We start from the raw sequence: 20,268 nt of genomic DNA on the forward strand, positions 1-20,268 counted from the left end.
GTTGTCCTTGATGCTTGAAGCTAGTTGGAGTTCAGTTGCAGCCTTGGCTTTCCTGGTTTGCTCCCTGCAGGACCGGACCAGCACAGAATAATCTTGAAGCAGAGGTTATCTTTTGTTCTGTGGAATAGCTCTTCAGCTCCCATCGTGACACGCTTCTTTGGAAGATGTGAGTATCTGGGTCTAAGCTCACCAGAGAACTCTTCCCCCTACCCTCTTGACAGCTGTATCTTACAAGTGGTATAACACATTGAAGCTTTCTCACCAAAGCTGTAACTTTGTTAACTTTAATAACCAGGACTATAACAAAGGTGAATTTGTCTCCCACAATATTCTCAGATGGTCAGTTCCTGGTTAGTATTCTCATTTTTTTCCATCTTTTAAATATTAGAATGAATTGCTTTATTAAGAAAAACAGAAAGTGCTTAGTGATGCTTCCAGTCACTGAACTAACATTCAAATCTTTTGTGCCCTTCTGTAAAGGTCATGTGTTTTGCTTCATGTTGGTAAAGGCCTAATGTCCAGGGGGTGTCTACATGTTCATTAATGTGCAGTAGTTACTAAGCACTTAATTTAGCATTTGCCTAATGAAGTACTAAGTACATGCACAGTAACTAGAGTTACTGTGCAGTAGCGCTGGTGAACCAATGGCAAGTCTTCTTAGTGAGACTACTGCACAGTAGCCTAATAATACTGCCCAGTAGCATATTAGCACTGTCTGTGCTTTGAGGTACTACTGTGCCTTAAGCCTCTAATGTAGATGCACTTAAGGAGTCTCAAAAACCTGCAGTTGTCACTGACTTGATTTGGAATTACAAGAGCTCAGCACCGTTCCAGACTTGACCCTTACTGGATTTCTCTGTTAGCTACCTCTTCAGTGCATGGAAATAAAATAGGCACTTATCTTTGGCTGGAAATTAAGATATTGGCGAGAAACCCAACTAAAAGTTAACTCTTTTTGATTTGTGTTATTTATTTATTTTAAATAAAACATGTTCTCTGTGGAATTGGTTCTTACCTATTTCTAGTGATGCTGGTTTACAAACAGCATTTTGCCTCCTTTTTCTTTAATGACTTAAAGTGTATTCAACTCACTTAGCTTTCCATTTTGTGACCATGCTGGAATTATTTTTTAGAGGAGTTCTTTTTATTGAAATTTCTCTCCAACCATGTAAAGTTCATCCATTAGGAGAGCAGAAGCATTTGGGAGCTGTGGTGCGATCAATATGAGTTTTATACCTGAGTTTACAGAGAGTTTTTCAAGGAAGCTTTTGCTAAAGGGACAACTGCGTAGTTTGTTTCATGATACTGGCCATGGCTATGAGACGCTGATTGCACAGGTGTTACTATGCAGTCATTTAGTACTTGCATCCAGCAGTACTAAATGACTATACAGTAACTGGAGTTACAGTGCAGTAGTATCCCCAAACGGCTTTTTGGTGATGCTGACTGTGCTGTACCTTGTTGCTACTGTGCAGTAGTGTTGCATCACATTTTGTGCCATGTGACACTACTGTACAGGAGCAACAAACTACTGCACAGTAGTAACAAGCTACTGTGCAGTCAACATCTCATGTAGATGCAGCCACTATGAGCTACTTTTGTGTCTATAAAGATGTCAGCAGAAAAAGAAAATACCGCAGACCTATGGTTGCTGAAGGAATGTAACAATTTAGACTATGGTAACATTGCAAAAATAAAGGTATGTGCTTAAATTGGATGGGCTAACCTGATTTAGCTAACTTCTGTTAAACTAACAACAGAATAGATAGTCTCAGCCTTAAGTTTCTGAAGTTCATCTCTTTACATGATTTGAGTATAGACAGTACGGTAATTAAAAGTTGTATTATAAAATACGATAAGGGATATGTTATGGCAACCTTTCCTGCTTAGATTACCATCAATACTCAACTTCCAGCAGTATCACCATAGTTTTAAACTAGCCTTTCTAAAGTCTAATTTTCAGTGCCACATTGAAGACTACATTTAGCTTAATTTCAGCTTTCATTACTCCTGCAGAGTTTCTGAGAGTTCATTACTCCTGTAGCATTTCATTACTCCTGTAGGGTTTCTGAGAGTAATTTAAAGTAAATTAACAAATTATGTGGTTAGTTAATAGGACTACCTATTAACGCTGTGACGCTTCGGTCCCTGATTCAATTCATCAGAGATTCAGCCTGATTTGATGGCTGAATCTCTGAATCCGAATTGAATTAGGAGACCCTTTAATCTCTCTGAATCGAATTGGAACCCTCCAAATTGATTTGGAGAGATTCAGAAATGTTTGGAGATTCAGACATAGACACAGCTTTAAATGTTTTTTCTACATACCTCGAGGTACCAGGTGGCTTGTGAATGCTGTGATACTGGGGCAGATGGAGTGTCCCACAGGAGTGCAGGGGGCTCCTCAGCATGCTCGGCAGCAGACCTGGAAGTGGACCAGAAGCACTTCCAGTCCGCTTCTGGGTTCACTGCTGAGCATGCGGGGCACCCCCCTGTGCTCCTGTGGGATGCTCCATCCACCCCAGCACTGCAGTATTTACAAGCTGTGCTTGGTACCTCAAGGCATGTAGAAAAAACATTTAAAGCTGTGTCTGTGGCCGAATCGCTGATTCTCCGAATCAGCATTGACTCTTCAAATTTGCGTTCAGCCAAATTGAATCAGGACAGTGATCTGAATCAATTAATTGAATCACTGTCCCCGATTTTGGGCCAAATCCAAATTGCATACAGCCTGTTTCACACACCCCTGCTATCCAGTATTGTGACTAGGTTGCAGCAACTGGGACAGGTGCCCCAGGCAATGACTTGAGGTGGAGGGAGGAGAAAAAAATGCTGTCACTGCAGCTACCCAATCACACTATCAGCATAGTAGTAACCGGAAAACACAGCTGCAAGCATGTATTGCAGCTGCTCCGAGCACCCAGCTGCATTGTTGCACTTCTGTTCCTGTTCAGTATTTTTCCATATTGTGACTGCATTGTGTTCAGTGCTGTTCAACCAATGACAAATTTTGTCCATGGTATCCTGTTTTTTCAGTCAACTGTTGCAAAAGTCATTCTGTATGTAGGAGGAATTCTTCCTGGTCAATATATTTTGTAAAACTGTGTCTTGGACTTGGGTTTCTAGTAGCACTTTCTCAAAACCTTGTGAGGAACACCTTACAAGGCCAATCTAGTACATGGGGTTACAAAACAAGCTTCTTATCCAAACTGATTCATAGTGCATTAGATGTTGACATTCAAATATTTCATTTCAAACCAAGTCATGAGTGCTGAAGAAATAACTTACATGAACAATAGTAATAAGCTGATGGAGAATAGGTTTAGGTTAGAGATCAGAAGGCAATATTTTACAGTTGGGGTGGCCAAAATCTGGAACCAACTTCCCAGGGAAGTGGTCCTCACCCCTACCTTGGGCAAATTCAAGAGGAGGTTGAATGATCACCTGTCTGGGGTCTTGTGAACCCAGCATTCATTCCTGCCTGTGGCAGGGGGTCAGGCTAGATGATCTGCTCAGGACCTTTCTGACCCTACCTGTTATGAAACTATTAATTCAGTTGCCCATTATGAGTGTGGCTTTTTTTTTTTTCTTATAATGTGCATTACTCATCAGTATGCTCTTTCCTATGACTAAAGAGACCTTGTTTCCCCTAGCGCCCCCTGGCATAACAAGGAGTAATGGCCACAAGTTGTTGGAGAGGAGGTTTAGATTAGACATCCGTAAGAACTACTTCACAGTTAGGGCGGCTAGGATCTGGAACCAACTTCCAAGGGAAGTGGTGCTGGCTCCTACCCTGGGGGTCTTTAAGAGGAGGCTTGATGCCTACCTGGCTGGAGTCATTTGAGCCCAGTTTTTTCTCCTGCCCAGGCAGGGGGTCAGACCTGAATATCTATAAGGTCCCTTCCGACCCAACTTCTATGATTCTATGACTAGATCTTTTTCTTCTGTCATAATTGAATCAAAAGGGCACGCACCTACACTCTTATTAATGACACAGAGGAAATATTTGACAGGGGCAAACAAATTCTTCTAACCTTGTTAAAGGCCAACTTCACCAGTACTCTAACCACTAAAAATACAGGAAATAAGGAAGCTATCAAATGTATCAGTATGTGACACAATAGATCTTGCCAGCATTAATTATGTTTCTTGAAAAATACCTCTCTCATACAAGTATAACCATCTCAGGCATTCCAGTACATGCATTTAATGTTCCTTTCAGTGCTGGATCCATACTGTACTCTACAGTGCCCAGTTTTACTTTCTTTACAATCTTCCTCTAGAGGTTTGGACAACATAGGACAATCTGTTTGCTACAGGTGACCAAGTACCAAGCTGCTTGTGCCATCTTTTGGAAATGATGGCCTGATTCACCCAGTTCCCAAGGAAGGCAAGATAGCAATGGAAAAGTTTCCATCATTCCCTGTTCCAGGAATAACACATTCCTTATGCAGTGCCATATTAACAAAACTACTAGCCTTACTCTGTCTTAACACAGAAAATATGCAGACTTTAGTTACCTTCTCCAAGAAGGTCAGATGGGCTAGGAACAGGCATTCAAAAAGCCTGAGACTGAATTGATTCAGTCTTTGCAGGTTAGACTAACCTGGCTAGTCTAAACTGGTTTGTAACCGCATAGACATCCCAGAAATGCAGGCACATACTTGCAGTGGCTCAGGCTAGAAGCAGGGGGGCGCTAGAGCAGCCCTCCCTTCCCTTCGACAGTGCTGAGCTGAGGGGAGCGTGGGCAGGCCCCAGCAGGATGCTCTGATTAGGGAGGGGTTCCCCTCCCTCCCCCCAGCAGCCTAGCAGGCAGTTGATAACAGTGTTTATCACCCCTAACTCAGTGTTTATCAGCCCATTAAGAAAACAAAGAAAACAAAAGCTTCGTGGCTACCTGTTGATTTGCTCCAAAAAGCCCTAAGTGGACACAGTCTTGTCTGCCTTTGTCCAGTTTCCCACAGCACAGATGGTAACCAGCATGTGGTATGATAGCCAGTGCTGAGGGGTGTTGGTGTAAGGCAGAGGGGGGAGGGAGGAATCGCTGCTCAGCGGGGAATGGGGAGAGGAGGAGGAGGAGCGGGGGGCCGGGGCTGCTGGAGCTGCAACCTGGGGAGCAGAGGGATGGGGCCAGCCCTGCTGTAGAATAGAGAGCCCCACCCAACCCAGAGAGAATACTGGGATGCTGGGGAAGTCTGGTTTAACTTAAACCAGGAAAGGGTCTGGGACAGATGTTGCATAAACTGGTTTGACCCAAATCAGTTAAGTCTGATACTACATTCAACCAGGTTTATCTCCAATTTGTTTCAGCCATTTTCAACCTGTTTTATGTGCATTTAGCATCTGTTTTGTTACAGGTTTAAACCAGTTTTTGATCATTTAAGCTGGTTAATGTGTAATGTCTGTCCCAAGCCATGATGGAGAAGGCTGTTGATGTAGATGTCTGTTGACTGTGGTAACTTTAAAAAATAAAGGAATACAAACTTTTCTGGGATTTGAATAGTGAGACTGATTATATCAATTTCCAAATGGTACAAGTGGATTTTCTTTCATGTGGAGTGCCCTTCCCATTCTGTAAATGTCTGTATTGACATCTTCAGTTTGTTCCACTGAATCTATTGCTTGACATGTAATATTGAGTTAGGTTATGTATTATATATAGTATTAACATTTCATCTAGTACAGTGATCGGGAACCTTTGTGCAGTGGCAAGCCGGAATGACCTGGCTCAGGTCCAAGGTGGGCTCTTCCCATTGTCACTGCTGCTGCTGCTTCTCCCTGTTGCCTAGCTGTGGCACAGGTGAAGCTCTCCACTGCTGGCTAGTGTGACACAGTGCAGGTGAAGTCTCGTACTTCCAAAGCCCCCCCAGCACTCAGCTGCAGTGTAGGCAATGCCCTTTGCTGCCAAATGCCATTGAAGACTTTTGGGCCCACTGGCCAGATCCAATGGCTCTGTGGGCTGGATCTACCCCATGAGCCACAAGTTGGTGACCCTGTCCCAATACAAAAGAATGATATTATCAGCCTGATGTTCTTGTATCCAGAAAGTGCTGAGAATCATTGTGCATGTGTATATATGTGTATATACATACACAGTATGAAGTTGTTGATGTTGTTGCACATATGCTCACAAAATTTTTACGCATGCTACAACATCTTGCCGTGCATAATTGGTAAAAGTCATATTCTGGCTTATTTGAAAATGAAAAGATGTTAGAGTTGAGGAAGTACATCTTTTTTTTTTTTTAGTTATTGAGTCAAAGACCCTGCAGGGAGACAAGGGAGAACACAGCTTTAATGCCCCTGGAACATTTATCATAGAAAACACAACTGTTGAATTTCAGAAGCCTACAGATAGAGAAATCCTAAAGATCCAAGGTCCTTTGGGAGCAGATTTCATTATCAAGGTAGGATGTATGTGTTTATGCTCTTTGAACCAAGGTATTTGAAGTTCATTTGTATGAAAAAGCAAGGAAAGTGAAAGTGTACAACCATGGTCAGAGTGACTCTAAATTTTCTTGTTCTTTACATGTATGCTATGCTGGACCACAGTATAGCAGCACTGAACTACAACCTTAATCCTTCAATCAGATTTACATGGCTAGACTGCTGCGCCCATATCCACTGATTTAAGGGGAGATATTCAGATTCAGACCATATTCAGATTTGAGTAAGTTGTGGAGAAGGGTGAGGGTTTCACATACAGTTCACACAAAGGAAGATGCAGCAACTTGCGTGCCGGTCAGTTTAGGAACCGTGTCCATCCGTAGGATCTCCACTATGATTTACTTCTTATGGCATTTGCTCTTCTGGGGAAGTTAGCAAACTGTTTAAGTTAGATATGTTCATATTGAGAGAGAGGGCTGAACAATATATAGCGGTAGAAGAAAAGCAAGATAGAGATGAACCAGAAAAGGGAGGCCAGTTGCATCCAATTCTTTACCTTCTACCCATTCCAGAATCTGCTTTTGTAAGAGAGGACATCACTAAGGAACACACATCTGTTTTCATTTTAAGTTTATTTGTGAATAAATTTAATGTTCACTTGGAACTGATATATTTTATACAATTGCATTTCAAAGCCATGTTACTGTCCAGGTTCCCTTAAGAGATTGGTGAACCTGAACACATTTCCAGTGAGCCTGGCATTAGGTTTCAGGTTTCGCAAACTGACATGAAACAGCTCTGTCCCCACTGTGCAAAGAGATGGAATTTTCTATCGGAAGATTTTAGGATATTCAGAGGTACAAAATCAAGAGTGAAGGCAGTATTTTTAAAGTGTGTTGCTGAAATTCCCCCCACCCCACAGCCTGATGAAATGCTGTACAGACAGTTGTGTATGGATTTGTAGCATGGGTGGAGAGCAGGTAGGAAGCCCTGTTTGAAGCTTCTGTTCAAGTAATGGAGCATGAGGATGGTGATACATGTACGTGCATATTTGCACATACACTGCTGCCCATTCTTTTTTGACTTTTTTCAAACGGGCATTTTCAAAAGGGCATTCTCATTTCCTCTTTTTGTTACAGACTGACTTCAGTGACTAATTTTGAAACTGGAAGTTATTAGCATTTTAAAACACTTTTTTTCTGTGGTTGTTTGAATTTAACAGTTGTTCAATTTTAGTTAATTTACAAGGCAAAATATCCTACCTATTAAATTATTCCATACTGGAAAAGGGTTTTTTTGTCTTTTTTCTAAATTATTTTCTGTCACTACAGCTTCACATTCCTTCTGTATAAGTTGTCATTGACTAATTCGTTTTTGGATATTTCCTCTAACATTTTGAACAATAGAATGAAGGAACAAAATGTCTTTCTGATTTTAAATGGACAGCTCATTTGGAGGAGATGTCAAAAACCATGTGTATATAAGATGTAACTCCCAGAAGGGAAGCAACATTCTTGGGTTTTAATAATTTTCATGTATGGCTTCCCATTATTCTTACTGTTATTACTATGATTTTTCATACAGGAGTCAAAATGGGATATGGGCTTCTGACATAAAACCAAACAGATTACTTTTAATTACCCACCAACATAAGAATTTTAAGAAGATTCTCCCCAGTGAGGATCCACAATCAAACAAATGCTTAACATGAAAGGTGTGTCTTGCCCCATGTTCTGAAGATCATAAACTCTGCTCTTACTGGACCATCAAATGAGAGCCAGTTCTACAGAGAAGGTCCTTTCACTGTAGTTGCCCTGCTTTCACTCTTTGATAGCAGGAAGAAGTTGCAGTTTGTTTTTAGAATATCATATTTTCAGATAGGATTGTTGTTCACAGAGCTTTTACCCTTGGGGACAAAGCCTGACTTCTCCTGATGGTTCACTCTTCTTGTGAAGATCCAAACAGTCTGTGGGTGTCATCACTGCTTATAAATGTACTTAGCCCTTCTAATGAAATTTTGGAGAATTACTTAGGAAAGCTCAAACAAGACACTTCTTTAGGTGGCTAACCTCCCATAGATTTCTGTAGGAGTTAGGTGCCTAAAAACCTTTCTGGATCTGTCCCTTAGGAGCTAAAATACAGAACTGGAGCCTGGCCTGCTTTAAGTTATGAATATCTTATATTTATAGACCAGCTTGCATCCCTGCAATACCCTAGTACATTACAAACTATAAATAGAAATCCCTTCACCTACTGGTGAGCTAAAGAGGGGTGATTATCTCATGGTGCATAGCATCACTGCAAAATAGATTAGAAGGCGAAGTCCAAAATAAACCTATTTAATTAAACTGCAGAGGTAATTTAGATAACTAGCCAAACTGAAAGTTGATCAGAAGTGTGTGGCTAAACACCCTTACTCTGGTGCAAAGTGCCTGGAATTTTTAAATGCCCCAAAATGGCCCAGATTTTTATTTCAAATTCTATTTAAAGGATAATGCCCTAATAGTCTGTAGAATAGTGATATACCGTTGGTTCAGTATTAATTCAATGGGAAGGTTGCCACCTACTGAATCACCTGAATCATTCCAGCAGCACTTTTGGTTCCTGTATTGGGTCCATCAAAAGTCCTGACCCTGCCTGATCCTCCTTAGTTATTGGCCTGCCCTGGCACAGGCTGACTTTTTGCATCCTATATGCATACTTTTATGTGTCTAAACAAATCAGTAACTTGCTTCATACAACTTTCCACAAAAAACAACAATCTGATGTAGCTGCGCTTGGTTGATTGTCCTTTGCTTTGCATGTTGTAGACGTGCACACTTACTAATGTGCATTATTTTATGCCTCGAGTACTGTGCACAAACCTAAGTTGATCAATGGCTGCCTGAAGAGGAATCTGAATACTGGGTTCACATTCTAGTTCCATACACCTCCTACTGAATTGTGAAAATGTAGCCCCCAGTGTAGTATGACAGCAGGACACATTCAGGATCTTTGGCTGTCAAGGAGGAAGAAAATCATACCAGAGGGATTTCTCAGCATTTCATTTAGTAGCATGAGAATAATTGGAAAAAGGCAATGTACAAATGTTTGATTAGTGAAAAACTCTGTTTAACTGTGTTGTGCCAGATTTCTGTGTGGTTTTCTGCCTATTGCCATATTGCTGTCTACACTGATATCATACATTAATTATGGTATGAAATGACATAAGTAGTGGTGTACAGCATATAACCCTGTTTAATCGAAATCTTTTTAGACCAGGTATACTTCCCCCAAAGACAGTGTGGTTCAATTCTTTTTCTATCAACCCATAAGTCATCAGTGGAGACAGACAGAGTTCTTCCCCTGCACTGTGACATGCGGAGGAGGTAAGTAATGGAGTGTTTACAGCTGTAGATTATAAAGGGGTGATTTACAACATTCATCTTTTTTTAATTATTTAAATATGTTTATGCTGCATTGCACACAGTTTCTTGTTCAGATGAATAACTGAGTAGAAGGTAGCATATATGTATGTAGTTAATGTGAGCATGATTGTTTTCTGTTTCACGTCTTGGCATATTATCAAAAGTCAGCACAAATAAGAAGTGTTTTTATGAGAGAGAGAGAGTAAAAAAAACCCCACCCAACCTCAGAAGAGTTCTGAAGGTGTGGAATGAATGAGTGAAAAAGAATGAATTTCAGTAAGAGTACAAGATGAACAACGATCACATACGAAGATAGGGATTATCAGGAGACAAAAGTGAGGGAGGAACCATTTCTGGCCATAGCATTAAAAGTGAGCAGGAGGACTTCAGAACACTACACAGTGATAGGAAGTCAATGGAGATTCCCTTTGGATCAAGGAATGGGAAACACAGGAAGTCACAAAGAAGTTCCTTGTGACAAACCCCAGTCACCAGCTTACTGGCTTTGAATTAACATGGCGAGAGTGGTCTCTGTTAAACAGGTTCAGGACAGGCCAAGGCCCCTGCGCAGCCAGCCTCCACCGCTGGGGCCTCAGCGCTAACCAACTATACTCTTGTGGAGAGACACCAACACTGTTACACATTATTGGGGAGTGTCTCCTCTACAGACTAAGAGGCAGATTAATAGCTTTGAACTCAGTTAACGAGGAGTCTATTGCTTGGCTCCGCAGATTTGCATTTGCTAAATAAATAAATAAATAATAAATGGAGCAAAGAAGAGAGACAAGATATGTGAACAGTAAAAGAAAAAATAGACTTTGTGCTTTGTATCAGACCAAGTGGAATGGCCAGATGACTGTGCATGTAAAACTGTAGAAATAGAGCTAGTAAGTAAGCATATGGGCCAGATTTTCTTGTATCCAAAAAATAGACACATGTAGATGATAAAGTTTAGAAAGTGAGTAACATTTTAAAACAAATGTGCATGGTCAAAGGTAACATGAGGAAGTAATGCACCTTACAAACTATGTAAGATATGTGGAGAGCTCAAGCTTTTATGAACTCAAGTTCACATCCTCAGATACTGTGAGAGGACAGAATAGAATGTGCATAAAGGGGGAGTGACTTGAATATAAAAGGTGGAAAAGTGGTGGGAGAGGAAGGGGAGTAGAGGGGAGGTGGATGGTATTTGGAGAGGCATACAATCAAAGAACCCATAGGAACAAAGAGGTAACAAAAGCTAACCCAGGTAATGCGATAAGAAACTGTAGTCCATGTTTAAACCATGCTTAACACAGTCCCGTTTGTGGATTGCATCAGAGTACCTGGGAAAGAGCATCATTTGTGCTGAAAGGTAAAAGCTGAGTCAGGATACAAAGAGGAATGGTGCAAGAGGAGTGGCACAGTGTTTAAGGTCCTCTTGTAAATGTTTTGCTTGACTGCAGTTGTACTTATTTTGTCCTTGTTTCTCTACTCTGCTTTTGACAGTGACACCTATTGTGAACTTCTGTACTCATTTGCCCCTGGTGAAAGTTAGCAGGAAGTCAACTCATACTTCCACTTGTGGCTTAGTCTCCAAAGATTACAAATCCAGGGGATTAGATGTAATTCAGCTCATCTCCTCCAGTCCTTCAACTATGTCTCATGCAAACATGATGGTTGGTAGAGCAATAGGCACAGGAGGTGGCCTAGCCACCAGTTTTACACTGGTGTAGATTCATCTAACAAAGAAATTTGCTAGGGGCTGTCTAATTTCTATTACATATTCATTCTCTTTAGTCATGAAGACTATGCAAAGCAAAGTGGTCTATATAATTAGCCAGCTATTGCAGGTCCCATTAAAGTGTGATTTGTCAAAGAGTTTTAAGAAAGTAAGAAAGCACTGTCATATTTTAAGGCCAAGTGAACAGGCTTTCCTCCACTCCATCTCAAAGCAACCATTCTTTTCTTTGTGCCTTACTTCCCCTCAGGTAAAATGCAGATAGTATCTACACAGGATTGTCATTCATGCGTCTAATTCCTCTAACCACTGTATGAGGCATTATTTTTCACTGCAATTCTAATTCTCTCATTATACCATCACGTAGAATTAAAAGCCAAGCAGTTTTGTCTTCCTGACCTCCCAGATGAAGCAACATTAATTATTGTACTGTTACTATGAGCTCTGCAAACAGAACACTGGAAGACTCAGTGAGCACCTCTTTCTTCAGGGTGGTTGGTTCAAATCCAGTGTCAGATAATATGGTCTGAAAATTATTGCTGTCTGGTGGCTGCTTGTTCTTTTTAAACTTAGCTGGTGGGTTCAATTTGCTCCTTTAAAGATGGCTGTCCATATTATGAGATTGACTTCTTTATCGTTAGATCTTTGTGCTCTTGAAGGTAGTCCTGAGAGAGCCCGGGTACTGAATTATCATGAAGACTAAATTATTCTCCTCTCCAAGCAAGTAGCAGTGTTGAGGATGGTGCATTATTAGGGCAAGTAGGAAAGTTTGTATTGCTGCTTTCCAAATTTAAACGTATTATAGGGGATTTGGTCTGCAGGGTGTCTGGCCTCTTTTATCATTACTAAAATAACTCAGATGTTTTAAAAAGGAAAAGTTCCACATAACAAAAAAATTGGAATTAGCCACACCATTGTTTCTCAGCAGGATCATTTCACATTCAGTCCTGTAATCTCTGCGTATGGGTCAGAGGTGTGTCTCGGAGTGTCTCAAAAATCAAATTAAAATATCTAAGAACATTTTAAAAATGTACATTAGTTTTGTTTGCAACTAGCATTTCTTCTAGGTCATCTCATTCCTCACAAGAATTAGTCTGTGCATGCTTCAAGCACTGGAATAGCTTAGACTTCCTTTATGGTTATCACCCTCATGCATGATTTGGTCATTTTGGAGTGATGGTGCTAGCTGTCATAGTCCAAGAATTATGCAAGAGGCAACCATTGTTGTAGGTAATAATTTTAATTGGACCAACTTCATGATTAGGATTGTGTCCCATTTATAAAAGAGAAGCCGCTGATATATGATACCATAGAATTTTTAGTGGGCACTGGCACTAATGTTTTTAGTTTATTCACTCCATTTGGATTTTCATTCTTGTGGTTTCAGCCAGGTTTTTGTAGCACTTACCACAACACCCTTCTTTTCTCCTCAATTTGTGCAAGTCAGTGCTTGTGAATAAACCTTTTTATAGCCAGGAAAACAGCCTAGTAGTGAACAAAATTCAAATCTCTTCTGTAAGAGATTCTGCACGCACATTTGTATCAAGCAGTCGCTTCAGGTTTTCTTTTGTTGGCCCTTTAGCCAGCAGTGCCTTTGAAACTGCAGCTTGGTTTTTGACAGCTTAACTTTACAGTATCTTTGATCTCATCTGCTATTCCTATGGCTTTCTCTTTTCTGCGTGCCTCATCACATAATACAGATGTTACTAACATGCCCAGTAAACCATTCTGTTCAGGTTTTATAAATTATAGACAGACAAAAGAGCTACCCAGTTAAGGACCCCAAATAATGACAGATGAGCCAACTGCAACCAATTAAGAATGTGTGTGCAGAGCACCTTCATAAAATACTGGTGAAACAATGGGTCAGACTCTCAATTACAGTTAAAAAATTAAGCTTCCTTCACATTATTGAGAGTGTGCTGATTTACACCAGCTGAAGATGTGGTCCTATGTCCCGGTACAGTGTTACCTAATTAAAAACAAATGTAACAAAAAAATAGTTGCAGATGAGTTCAAAGGAAGGTATGGTATTTGCAAAAGGAAATCTGCTAGAATTTACTGTTTCCCCTGTCCAGCTTAGCTTATTTATCTTTTGTTTCCACTTTAGGTTATCAGCTTAACTCAGCTGAATGTGTGGACATTCGTTTGAAGCGTGTTGTTCCCGATCACTACTGTCACTACTATCCAGAAAATAAGAAACCAAAGCCTAAACTAAAGGAATGCAACATGGATCCCTGTCCTTCTAGGTTTGTGTGACAAATATTGAAGAAAATAGTTTCTTTGATTAATAAGGGATGAGACATCATATTTATTTGACTTCCCGCTTCTTTCATCTATAGAATTGCATAGTCTTAAACAGCTATGACATTATGGAAGGCTGGCATTTGTCACCAACATAATCAGACACATAGCACCTCCTCATACTTGTGTAAGAGAAAGAAACTTTGCTGAATAATGTTAAAAAAATCCATTTTTCTTTGTTCTTGGCTTGATTATATATTAGATTTTTTTGCTGAGCAATGTGGCACTAGTGCATGTATTTTGTGCACTTATATAGAAGGACAGGGCATGTCCTGCTTTTGGATTTACTGATAGTGTGATTTGGGTTTTCTCATTAAAGACAGGAGGTAGCTTTGTTTCTCACTAAGCATAGGGCTCTAGCACATTGTTTATCCTATTTTATATATCTAGTTGCTATAAAAATCTCATTCATTATTTGCACTCAGCAGTGGTCACGCAATGAAAGTTTTGTGATTCTTTGTAAGCTACAAGATAGGCAGAGAAAATAAAAAAGTAAAAAGGTACTTGTGGTGTAAATGCTATAGAATATTATTGCCAAATCATAAAGGCAACAGTACAGTATACATAAATTGTATTGAATTGCACACTGGTATTTAAAACTAACTTTTTGGATTGTCTGGTGAAGTTTCCTGGCTATACTAAAGTATCTTAAAATAACATCATGGTATCAAGTCCCAGAACCTCCCATTAATGTGCCAGCTGCCTGAGCTAGAGTTATATACATGAAAAAAGGAAACGCTCTCAATAGATTTCATTTCCTAAAGCTAAACTGTCTATTTCCTTTACTCCCCACTGAACATAAATATGAGTATTGACATCTGCTAAATATAGGTGCACAGAGTTTAAAGTTCTTGCTAAAGAGCAAATCACTAAGCAGAATGGGCAGACCGATACAATATACCTGAAATATCAGTAAAGTGAAGAACGATACCTAATTGGTGTAGTAGCAATACAGATAGAAAAGTAGACATTATGGCTCCCTTCATGAATAGAGGATAAGCAGGAATTCTGTAAGAACAATGTTATACTCCATTTCTCCTTACTGGCCTGAGGAATAGACTTTACCTTAGCTTTGGGACTAAGCCTGCTATTGTTGAACAACTACTACTGTTCACGTAAGCAACAGTTGAGAGTGCTAACCCATCCTAGACTGAATCCTAGCTATGTATTTTTAAGCCATATGCCCCTTCCATCCATTCCTTCATTAAAGATCTCTGTTTGTGTCCCTTTTCTTGTTAAGAAATGACTGCAAGTTCCTGGGAAAATGGCACAACCCCATAGGAGTCGTACATAGCAGGATTATCTGAAAAATATTCAGAGATCATTCATTTCTCTTTGAAGAGAAATAGCCTTTTTCATTTATCGGAAAGAAATGATAGGGTTAAGTTATAAGGAGTATTTGTTGCAACTTCAGAAAGGATGAGTGGTCTACAGAAGGATCTTGTAAAAGGTCTGAGATTTTATGACCTCATGGTGAAAATGTCTTATTTTAAGCTTGGGTGTATATAACATGTAGAGTAAGTATCATCTTGGAGATGAGAGATAATGATGAAGTATTTTTTTTATTGCAGTGATGGATTCAAAGAAATCATGCCGTATGATCACTTCCAGCCACTTCCTCGGTACGTAGGGTCACTGTAATGAGTATGCCAGTGTTGGGATGGAATTTCCACTGGGAATTAAGTATTCAAAGAACATGGAATATTATCATTTGACTGTAAATAATTATTATAGTGGTTCTTTAAAACTGTACAAAAAAGCAGATTTGGGGAAGAATCTTATAAATTCTTCTTTATATGTATGATTGACCTAAACAGGACTTGCATTGACTGTAGTTTATCATGTTTGCAAATGTCTGCAATACAACCCTATTAGATTATAATCTCTTACTGCCAAAGCGTCCTTTAAAATGTATTTATTTATCCATTCCTTTATTTGAATATATGTTTTGATTTAATAGTTAGAAAATGCCTGAATTTGCCATGTCTGTTACTATTTGTAGTGTGATGCATTAGCAATTAATATTTTGCTTTTTAAAAGATATTGTTCTTCAATTAAAACTAAGATCGCCAAGGGATGGGGAAACACTGACTGGAGCATGCCCAAGTTCTGGCACACAAGAAAGCTTCAAAGTTGGGGACACCAGGAGAGCCACTCTTGCAAGAGCTGAGGGGCTGGTTCTCTTTCAGCATGACAGGAAATTGAGGGTCTCAATTGGAGGACTCAGGTGCCTATACACTAATGCCAGGAGAACAGGGAACAAGTAGGAGGAGCTAAGCCTCCTACTCTCCAGTGGGCATTACCATCTAGTAGAGATTGTAGAGACCTGGTGGGACTCCTCATATAATTTGAATGTAGCCATAGAGGGCTACACCCTGCACAGAAGGGACCGAGTAGGGAAGAAAGGCGGTGGTGTAGCTCTCTATGCGAGGGAACAGTACACCTCCTTGGAGGCTGACATCAGCTCCAAAGAAGAGTGGCTCTAAAATCCTCTGTGTCAAATTAAGTAGGGGCAGGGGAAAACCTAACTATAGGTGTATACAGTGAGAGAGACCTAACCATAGGTGTATACAGACTGCCAAACCGGGGAAGGAGCTCAAACTGGAGTTCTCTTGAGAACTGGCAGAGGCTGCGCACACACGGGACATGGTCATCATGGGTGACTTTAATTACCCAGACATCTCTTGGGAGGAACACGCAGCTAAGTTGGATCAGTCACATTGCTTCCTGACCTGTATTGGGGAGCTCTACCTGACTGAGGAAGTGCATGGGCCACCCAGAGGTAATGCTCTCCTAGACTTGGTCTTGGACAAAGGAGACGATCTGGTGAGTGACTTGAATATAGAGGGTAGCCTGAGCAACAGTGACGATGAAACTACCACATTCACTTTCTATCACAAGGCAGGCAAATCAGCTAGCAGGGTTGAAGTTTTGGACTTCAAAAAAGCGAATCTCAACAGGCTCAGGGCAATAGTAGGGGAAGCGCTATTGGGGACCAGGGACTGAAGGTGAAAGGAGTGCATGAGGCATGGTTGTTCCTCAAGGACATGATCCTCGAAGCCCAAAGGAAGTACATTTCTATGCAGAGGAAAGGTAGCAGAAGGGCTGGTGCAGACCCTCTTGGCTTAATAGATATATCATGCTCCTCTTGAAAAAAGAACAGAGTCATACAAATAGTGGAAGCTTGGGACAGTCTCCAAGGAGGACTATACAACAACAGCCCGCACTTGTAGGGAGCAGATTAGAAAGGCTAAGGCGAAGAATGAATTTAAACTAGCAATGGAAATCAAGAACAATAAGAAGTCCTTCTTTAAATATGTAGGGAACAGGAGGAAAACAAATGGAAGCATGGGGCCATTGCTTAACAACTCAGGGTAGGTGGTTATAGACACGCAGGAGAAAACTGAACTCCTGAATGACTACTTTGCTTCAGTATTTCACTGGGCTAAGGGGAAAATCGTACTAGAGAAGGTTCAGAATGGGCATAGTGGGAATGCCCGCCTTCCTGCTGTTGACTATGAGCTGATGTGTGATCAGTTAGAAAAGTTAGACATTTGTAAGTCAGCAGGACTGGATGAACTTCATCCGAGAGTGCTGAAGGAGCTGGCCAAAGTCATCACGGGACATCTTGTGAAACTCTTCCAAAACTTGTGGCGTTCAGGCGAGGTCCCTGAAGACTGGAAGAGGGCCAATGTTGTGCCCATCTTCAAGAAGGGGAGGAGAGAGGACCTGGGCATCTATAGTTCAGTTAGCCTAACTTCTATCCCAGGGAAAATCCTGGAAAAATTAATCAAGGACTCTATGTGCAGCATGCTTGCAGAAGGTAGGATTCTGAATGACAGCCAGCATGGTTTCATCATGGGCAGGTCTTGTTTTACCAATCTCATCTCCTTCTGTGACCAGGTAACTCACCACCTGAATAAGAGAGAGGAGGTCAACATTGAATACCTAAACTTCCAAAAGGCCTTTGATCTGGTATCCCATAATGTTATCATGGGAAAATTGGAGGATTGCAGGCTTAACTGCTTGACAGTCAGGTGGGTAGGAAGATGGCTGTGGGGTAGGACCCAGAGAGTTCTCATGAATGGATCTGTGTTTTCCCGGCCAGTGTTGTCCCTGAAGTGGTCAGTGGTGTCCCTCAGGGCTCTGGTGCTTGGTCTAGTGCTTTTCAGGATCTTTATCAGTGATTTGGATGTGGGGGTGAAGAGCTCACTGGCCAACTTCACAGATGACACCAAGTTATGGGGGAGCATGGTCATGCTTGAAGATAGGCTGCAGATACAGGCAGACCTAGACAGGCTGGCAAGTTGGACAGATCAGAACCAGATGAAGTTCAAAATTGAGAAGTGTAAAGTGCTCCATCTGGGAATGAATAACTCCCAACCTACTTACAGGCTTGGTGGTACCAAACTGACTAGCACCACGACTGAAAGGGACCTAAGGTTAATAATAGATCATAGTGTGAACATGAGCCACTGCTGCAATGCTGTAGTCAGAGGGGCAAACAATACTCTGGCATGCATCAACCAACACATCTCAAGCAAAACCAAGGAAGTGATTCTTCTGCTGTACTCAGTGCTGGTGAGACCGCAGCTGGAGTACTGCATCCAGTTCTGGGTGCTGCACTTCAACAAAGATGTGGATAAGCTTGAGAGAGTCCAGAGAAAAGCCACCCATATGATCAGAGACTTGCAAGACAAGCCATACAAGGAAAGGCTGAGGGATGTGGGCCTCTTCAACCAAAAAAAGAGAAGGCTGAGAGGGGACATGGTAGCAGATTACTGCTACATCAGGGGAATACATCAAGGGCTTGGTGAAAAATTGTTCACTATGGCTCCCTTGGGGAAAACCAAGAGTAATGGCCACAAACTCCTGGAAAATGGTTTCAGGCTTAACACTAGGAAAAACTTCTTCACAGTTGGGGTGTCCAGACTGTGAAAAAAACTCCCTCCAGAGTTGGTGCAATCACCTACCCTGGAAATATTCAAGAAGAGACTGGATGGTCACCTTGTTCAGGTTTCCTGACTGCAGTTGTCTTTCCTGCCTAGTGCAGGAGGGCTGGACCTGATGATCTTGTGAGGTCCCTTCCAGCCCCTTACAATCCATGGATCTATTAATCATTTTAATGGTTTATTCCTGAATCACCCCTTCCTAGCACAGTCTAACACAATTTCTTTGCATTGTTGTTTCATGTCTTGAATGGCTTAGTCAGGACAACAGTTGGAAAGAAGGCTTATTTCTCTGACATGGGAAAAGTTTGTATGGCTTTGTCCATGGTGAAGGAGACTATATAGTGGGCTTGTAGGCAACTGTTCTCATTTCAAGAATTAAGAATGACAGATAAGGAATCATATGACTCCAGGTCTGTTCTGGCAGATACAGGTCTGGTCCTTGTAGGCCAGACCTGACTAAGAATTGCCTTGGTTCCAGGGAGCCACAACCACCTTGTTTGTAGAGGCCAGAATAGGGCCAGCACAGGCCCAGAAATGAATGGCATTGACTGGGGAAGGATGAAAGCAAAGATGTTTCAGTGTATCCCTATTTCAGCCTGCTCTGGGACAGCTTCTGAAGGGACCATAGTATTTTTAAAGCTGTGCTAACCTAAGAGAACTCTTAGAAGAGGTCAGCAATTAAAACTCTTGGTCTGTTTGCACCTGCACCAGGGGCACATTTGACCTGGCAGGGACCTAATACTCTTTGGCTATTGCAGTCTATAACTGTTTTGTGCTATAAAAATGTAAAGTAGTTGATCTTTGCCTAGGTGACACTAACTCTGCTTTTTGCCTGTTTGTAGGCTGAACAGGGTTGTTCACACATACCAGACTTGAAAAAAAGCAGTCATTGTGCTCGAGCAAACTTCTACTTTGGCCAGCAGTCATACCTCACGCCTCCAGCATAGCACAAGGGCCATGTGCAGGCCTGTTTTGCGATCCTATGGAATTCACCACCACTTTCCCATTCAAATGAGGAAGTTGTGGGAAAGTTGATGGTGTAAATGACAGGATCTTGAAAGAGCTCTTCTGCAGCTGGAGCTGTGATTGCCCCACCGAAATATTTTGACAGATGGAGAAATCTTTTGAAATAAATAGAAAAATTTCCCAGGGTAAAAATTTTCTTTTAAAGCTTTTGGAACGCCTCCATTTACTTCAGACTTGTTGGGCTGTTGAGGATCCCTTGACAGCTGTGGGTTCTGGAAAGTGTCTCCTTGACTGCCTGCCCAAGACCCCCCTTTCCCCAGTAGCCATGGACCTCACTCCCTCTTGAAAATGCTTCTGGGAATATGGGATCTGGAGTGTGTTTGAAACCGATGAGATAAAGAAAACAACTATAAAACTTTATGCTATAAACACTTCTGAGGCTAATATTACATACAGCACAGTCAACCTTATCCATATAAATCCATGAGCTGCTAATTCATTGAACAGTTAATTGCTCTTTAGTTCCTGATAT

At 41.1% G+C, this 20,268-nt stretch overlaps 1 protein-coding gene across 2 annotated transcripts in view; it reads left to right on the top strand.

Moving 5' to 3' along the window:
- The window catches only part of ADAMTSL3 (ADAMTS like 3), a 341,341-nt gene that overhangs the window by 233,455 nt on the left and 87,618 nt on the right, over positions 1 to 20,268 (top strand). For both annotated transcript variants that reach the window (XM_019533694.1, XM_019533695.1), the window contains exons 8-11: positions 6,250 to 6,407; positions 9,644 to 9,755; positions 13,625 to 13,763; positions 15,390 to 15,440. In XM_019533694.1, the coding sequence (XP_019389239.1) occupies positions 6,250 to 6,407; positions 9,644 to 9,755; positions 13,625 to 13,763; positions 15,390 to 15,440 (460 nt within the window). The remainder of the gene's footprint in view (positions 1 to 6,249; positions 6,408 to 9,643; positions 9,756 to 13,624; positions 13,764 to 15,389; positions 15,441 to 20,268) is intronic.

The sequence above is a fragment of the Crocodylus porosus genome, unplaced genomic scaffold (genome assembly GCF_001723895.1).
Source record: "Crocodylus porosus isolate Cpor-Errol unplaced genomic scaffold, CroPor_comp1, whole genome shotgun sequence".
Taxonomy (NCBI): domain Eukaryota; kingdom Metazoa; phylum Chordata; order Crocodylia; family Crocodylidae; genus Crocodylus; species Crocodylus porosus.